Source organism: Tarenaya hassleriana, unplaced genomic scaffold (genome assembly GCF_000463585.1).
Source record: "Tarenaya hassleriana unplaced genomic scaffold, ASM46358v1 Cleome14, whole genome shotgun sequence".
Classification (NCBI taxonomy): Eukaryota; Viridiplantae; Streptophyta; class Magnoliopsida; order Brassicales; family Cleomaceae; genus Tarenaya; species Tarenaya hassleriana.
The window spans coordinates 1,921,766-1,928,298 of record NW_010964598.1 but is presented as its reverse complement, the minus strand read 5'-3'; the positions used below and the strand labels follow the sequence as shown (position 1 = coordinate 1,928,298).

Here is a 6,533-nt window from a genome sequence, read left to right as displayed (position 1 = left end):
CATGGAAATCATATTTCGACAAAGAACTCATTATCTAGAATTCTTAAAACCCATATTCCTATGAAATCTATCGAAACTTAGATGCATAAAGAACAATATTATCAATTCTAATCCGATTATACCATACAAACACCGTCATGGTCATGATTGAAAATTGTTATCAATTTATATTAATTTAGTAAATTGTTGAATTATAAATTTAGGTATTTATATAATATATTTTGAAAAGTTAGGGGTAAGTATATGAGATTTTCAACATAAAAGTGATGATTACCTGCAAGCTTAAAACTAAAGAGTCATTCCAACTTTCCTTTAAAGGAACAGTGTTTAAGCACCTAATGATTAATCAAGATTCCTTCATTTGTAACCAGATCTCTCTATTAGTGATTTCGCGATTTGAGTCACCGTCTTCACCAGCCAAATAAACACCGGTTCGCCCGAATGTTTCGGGTGTTTGCCAACCCACAAATTCCGAATCCTAAAATCCAAACTGTGCAGGTGTCTCAATAATCTTGTACACCCCTAAATCTACCTATGATTATCGAATTTGGGTCTCGTCGACTATCGATGAACCATCGAGTCTTCCCGAGCGTCGTTCTACGATCAACGTGAGGGATTTCAGGCTGCAACCTTTCCATACGACAATGGCAGGCCAACCGATAAGGTCTGCCTCGTAAGATTGGATCTAAGCCTAGGTCGGTGTTCCTATTCATTCTTCCTCCACATTTGTCATAAGAACATACAAGGAAAAAATCCGCAGCCTATTTATAACGCCTCACATGACACAGGACAAGACTTAGCGAACTTATTATACATATTTCATAATTTTTAGCTACTCATTATCAGTAAGCAGTGGTTGGAATTTCCTCCATGATTGTTCAGACCATCTAGTTTCCCTATACGTACACGATACTTGATATATACCAATAGTTTGAGCTTACCTTGGAGACATCATTCCACACTTGTCGGAAGTCTTGTAACTCGAAATGCTTCCTTGGTGTAATTCATCTCTCTCACAACTGGTGATTGGAAGCTCATATGGATCCCACAAGATTCACCTTTCCAAAGCTGAACATGGATGTACATGCACGCGTATGGAGTATACAAGTATTCATATTTGTCGCTTACCGATCCCTGAACTCGTTCCCGAAACATGATCTTTCTTCTCCATTCCAGCCAATGGTTCATCCTGGTCTGAACTGCACACTTGTCTTGGCGGAGGAGCAGAACAGACCGGTGTAACTGATCTTATTCTTACAGGTGGTGCCCTAAATTTTGGATGAACCACCCCGAAGTTTATTCGTTCTGGCCTAGACATAGCTGAACATGAATGCGAGCCCGTTTTCATTCTTGCAGGTGCAGAGGCAAAGCTTGGTGAGTTCTGAGGTGGAGTCCTGCAGATTGTGGAAAATGATTGTGGCCTGAAACTTGGACCTGAGGATGAAATTGGCTTTGGTTGGTGACGTGGTCTTGCATAATTCAATCGTAGATTTCTATCAGAAACCACTGAAACCCGCTCCACTTGTTGAAATTCTTTCCCACTAGATCCATAGATTTCCACTTTGTTCTCCGACTCGACAGCCTTCTGATTGTTGTCTCCGACAATAACTGATCCTCTTGAATGAGTTTGTCCCACGCTGGGATGAGGAGAAACTGGGTGTTCTGACACTGATACTGAAAGAGAGGATCCAGATGTTTCTTCCGCTTTCTCCTCGTGTATCTCTTGAATAGTCACTGTGGACTGGTTTCTAATAGGTGAGTTAAAAAACATGCCGGAAGAGGCAATAGAAATTCTTGAATGTGGTTCCTCAACCCCTGCAAGATACAGGCCATGATCCGGATGAATGATAGAATAGGCATAGCTATGAGGAATCAATGCAGGTGATGTTGGTGAAGGGAGTCTCAACGGATGGCTCTGAAATTGTAAGTAATGTTGTTGCTGCCACATTTGGTAAACAGCAAAACCTGGAGCATAGTTCGGGTATGCCCAAGGTCCAGCATGCATAGGATACAGACTTGGTGGGTTTAGATCTCTGGACACAGGTATAGGACTGTGCAGTTTACCCAGGCAGTTGCTTGTTGCAGCAGATTTTGATAGCAAAGATGCAAGTGCACGAGCAATCACAACTTGGTCTTGTTCTTGATAATCTTTGGATCCTGATGATGAGGAAAATGCAGAAACTGAAGTAGATGAGTCCTGCTGAGCCACTACATTTGAAAAAGAGAAACAAATGATATGAGTCTAGAATCTGAAGGAATAAAACAAATAACGAAAACAAATAACTTCTGCTCTCTGACAGAGCCTTTAAGTGAGGACCAATCTTTTTGAGCCGATGAACATCCATATTGTCTTGTGCATGGCAATCAAGATCTTATACCCACAAAAACTTGTACGATGACTGAGAAATCCTTAATCAAATCATTTTACCATGTGAAAATGTAGAATTAAATGCCAAGACAAAACTCAGATGACCAAAAGTACAAGAAACACATGCATCTAGAAGAAGGTTCCGGATTATCATTCTAAACCTTGTAAACAAAACAAAACATACAGCGTTTCAGTGAAACCCAAGCAGTGATTGCTGCGTTCTTTTGTGCCTGTTTCTTTGTTCTTGCTGGCTCCCCCATGAAGCTCATTCCGCCAAGCTCAACTGTGCATGAAAAGAGAGGTACATGGCGTAGTCCTAGACGAATAGTTGTATATATGGGAAGGTTTAAACCAGCTCTATGGGCAGTCTCCTGAAGCAAATTCTTATAGACTCCAGTCTCATCCTGTTAGTGAACAATATATGATAACATTTAAGCCTTTCTCTTCTAACTGCATCTATATTTAAAGCATCGATTCACTAGTCGTAGTCGTCAAAACACCCACTGTCGTTATAAAGTTTCTTCAACCTCAACCACTTTATCTCTTGTGATTTCAAACTAAAGATATCCAAAAGGCAGGATTTACAATTATCTCCTCCACTCATTCTTTTGCACTCGTGATAATCCATTCTCCACTTAAGCAGTTAACCCTTAGTTTGGTAAGGCTCAAACCCTCATTTTTAAAACCTATGAGGCACATTGAGGCGCACCATGGGCATGCTTTTTAAAATCCAACTCACACCTATGAACCAATTGGCATGAGGTGTGGTTGTTGCTCAATAGGATTATGCATAAGTATATCAGAAAAATACCGTACTCATAATCCAGACTGTCACAGCGAAATAAACTTAGGAAACTTATCACCATTGCACAATCCGATGAGAAGAACCAAGTAATCTTGTAGTCTAATGAGAAGAAGAGATCAAGGAGCTAACCAGAATTTTGGCAGCCAATGCACGGGATGGACCTCTCTCAGCGAGCGTGTTAAGGGCTACTTCAGCAGCAGCGTGTTCTGCTTGCCTTAGAGTTGAGCAGAATGTTGGGCTCTCGAAAGTCTCTCCATTGAAGTTTACAGTTGCTTTGAAACGAGGAGCGTGATCTGGTCCCTCTCGAATACATGAATAAGACGGAAAGTTGAAGCAGCTTCTCTGTGCTAATTCTTGTAGTTGATTTTTGTACATGCCTACCATTGGAATATATCACAGAGTAAGATTCGACACAGATCTTCAACCCATATATTTCGGAGATCAAGAATCATTGAACTTTCAACTTTTCTCCAGTTTCCAATTACCCAAAGGGCATCAACTTTCTAGTTTCCATTGCTGAATTTTAGATAATCAGGAGGCGTAAACAATTCAGACTGATGAAATTGTGCACATTATATCACCAGGAACTCGCATAATGCAGACAGAATACACAAAGTTTATAGCTTATTATCAGTTCTCTCATTAATTCCGCTATAGATCGACACAAAACAACCTTCAGCAGACCAGCAAAAACCATCCCCCAACCAAAGCACGAGGACGAAAGAAAACGAACAAAGCATGCCCTAGAAAATCAGTTGCTGAGTCGAAACGCCATAAATCGCCAAAAAAAATAATATCAGAGATGAATTATTCCCAAACTATGCACGCGGCTACAAATCTAAGCAACTAAGAGAAGAATGAGAAGACATCGTAGGCCAGATTTACTAGCTGAAATGACTGACCTGGTGACACCGCGAGAATTTTCCCGAGAAAATGACGGAATGGGAAAAATTGCTTCCGCTTAGAAAGATAACAACAATCCTAGCGATTAAGCAGTGAGAATCGCCACTTATTTCCCACTCGTGAAAATTTTCTCCCAAACAGTTTCTTTTTCTTGTCTGTTTCTATAAATCCATCGAAATCAGGGAACTTTTTATTGCTTTGGGAAATATAGGACTGTTCTTGTGAACTCTGAATTCTGCAGGGGCCTATCATTAATTTTCAAAACAATGAACACACGGTCTTTCCTCGATGCAACACAAAAAAATAAATATTTTTTCGGTCTGAGAATTTTATTTTAAAAAAAACCAAATTTCCGCTAATGTGCCCAAAAAAATAATCTTCGCAAAAGTACAATTTTTCTTTAAATAATTGCATTCTATATTCTTAAAGCGTAAATTGATCAATAAATCTTCTAATGAAATTGACCAAAATACCCCAACAGACGGAATAAAAAAAGGAGGAATTTTGTAACCTGTTTATCGCACGAAATCTCTCCAAATTGGATAGAAAATAAAAAATAAAAATCTCAATTCAAATTTAGATATTTTAGAATAATCACTTAGAATATGTGTTAGTTACATAATCATATTTGTTAGTTACATCACATGCACAATTTCTGTAAATGGTTTGACATATTCCCACCGATTCTAAAAACCTTATAGGGTTTACGGACAGTGGCGCATCTACATATAAGTATATGGAAACACGTACCGCCATTTAATCAATAAAATCTTTAAAATTTTGAATAAAACTATGAAATATCCGCTATAAAATTAAGTTTGGTCATAATAAAATTCAAATTGCCCCCAATTATAGAATTCTCTAGATCCGCTATTGTTTACGGAAAGAATCCAAGATGTCATAGTAGGTCGTCTTTTCTAGGGTTGGGCATTTAAACCCGTTACCCGCGGGTAAGCGGGTTCCCGGTCTCATGGGTATCCGAAAAGCGGGTACTCGACATCTAACGAAGACGAAAACGAGTATTAAAAACTAGAATACCCGTCATATGGATACGGGTTCAGGTTTTATATATTGAAATAACGGGTACCCACGGGTACCCGCATATATATTAAAATTATAAAATTAACCTTATATTTTTAATATAATTTCTAAAATACTTAGGTTATTTTTACTTTTATTTAGGATTATATATTGAATTTTCAAGTTTTGATAGATTCAACTTCAAATTATTGTGTATATTTTAAAATATTTCTAGGATTCTATGCATATTATTATATTTTTAGAATTTTTAAACTTAAAAATATATTTTTGGAATAAAATATGTATATTTTTATTGATTATTTGGTTTAATTTTATATTGTTTAATATTTTTTATACGGGTACGGGTACTCGCGGGTATCCGTCTTTTAGTTATGGGTACCCCTTGGACGGGTACCCGGATATTATGAGATAGAGACAGAGATAACTGTTGGTTGTGATGCTCTAGGATGATCCGTGATATGACATTTTGACTTTGTATTGATTCATTGATTTATGAATGCATTACTTTTCCCGTTATATGATTAGCATGTTTGTTATATTACGGTAAATATCCTTGAATCATTGCAGATGATTCTAAATTCCCTGGTCAGTTATCATTGTGGGAACAATGATGAATTAAGACCAGCATGATGTGTGATAGATGATTATGATCATATGCATTAGATGCAAATCACAATCATGGGTTCTCATTTGGAACGAGTTACTGGATGACCCGCATGAGATTGTCACATGGACACGAGTCATGACTTGAATCTCATACAGCGGTTCGTTCTTGGATCCTCAGACCTGAGATGTCTAGAGTATCTGATATGAGGAGTGACGTGTCTTGACTGCGTCAAACGTCGTCTTTAACCGGATGATCATAACGGCGTTGCTCAGATACGTTCACGAATCATATGCAGATAGTAGACATGCAATACGGGACTTGTCACCTCCTACGCAGGAGAGATGTCGCTGGGCCCCTCGTGGAAATCGGACTGTGAAAATGCGTGGCCACGCTATAGATGAATGTACATCTATTTTATCAGTCGGTTTGCCTAGACGAGTAAGCGGTTGAACTTGAAGGGTGGCTCGAACCATGCCCTTGTTCAACATACGACATCGTGAGACAAAGGATCAGAACTCGAACTATTGCTGGCTTTGTTAGATCACCTCTAACTCTATTCTAGGTGGGTGGTCATGGCGTCTTGCTAGAGGCTAACCATGACTTGTGGTTCGGGAAAGGTTTCCGAAGCCACTGCCACTTCGAATGGGCCTACAGGGTCACACACCATTAGGGATAGATCACACGTGAAGAGAACAACGCGAGAAAAGAGCGACGGAGCGATCTGGAAGAGTTCCAGATGGCCAGCTATTTAGATCTGGTAGAATTCGCCAAGAGCCTACAAGATACGGATTTCTTGTGACTGGAAACGA

At 39.0% G+C, this 6,533-nt stretch overlaps 1 protein-coding gene across 2 annotated transcripts; it reads right to left on the bottom strand.

The window, feature by feature from the left end:
• Positions 1-740: 740 nt before the first annotated feature.
• On the bottom strand, positions 741-4,214 carry LOC104808246 (double-stranded RNA-binding protein 2-like). 2 transcript variants are annotated; one of them, XM_010533893.2, is made up of 4 exons: positions 4,076-4,214; positions 3,303-3,550; positions 2,553-2,772; positions 741-2,208 (listed from the first exon to the last, which is right to left on the bottom strand). In XM_010533893.2, exons 2-4 carry the CDS (start codon positions 3,546-3,548, stop codon positions 1,112-1,114), a joined length of 1,563 nt encoding a protein of 520 aa, XP_010532195.1. In that variant the 5' UTR covers positions 3,549-3,550; positions 4,076-4,214; the 3' UTR covers positions 741-1,111. The 2 variants fall into 2 exon arrangements, with proteins under 2 accessions (XP_010532195.1, XP_010532194.1); XM_010533892.2 differs by lacking the exon at positions 4,076-4,214 and adding an exon at positions 3,847-4,015.
• Positions 4,215-6,533: the final 2,319 nt, after the last annotated feature.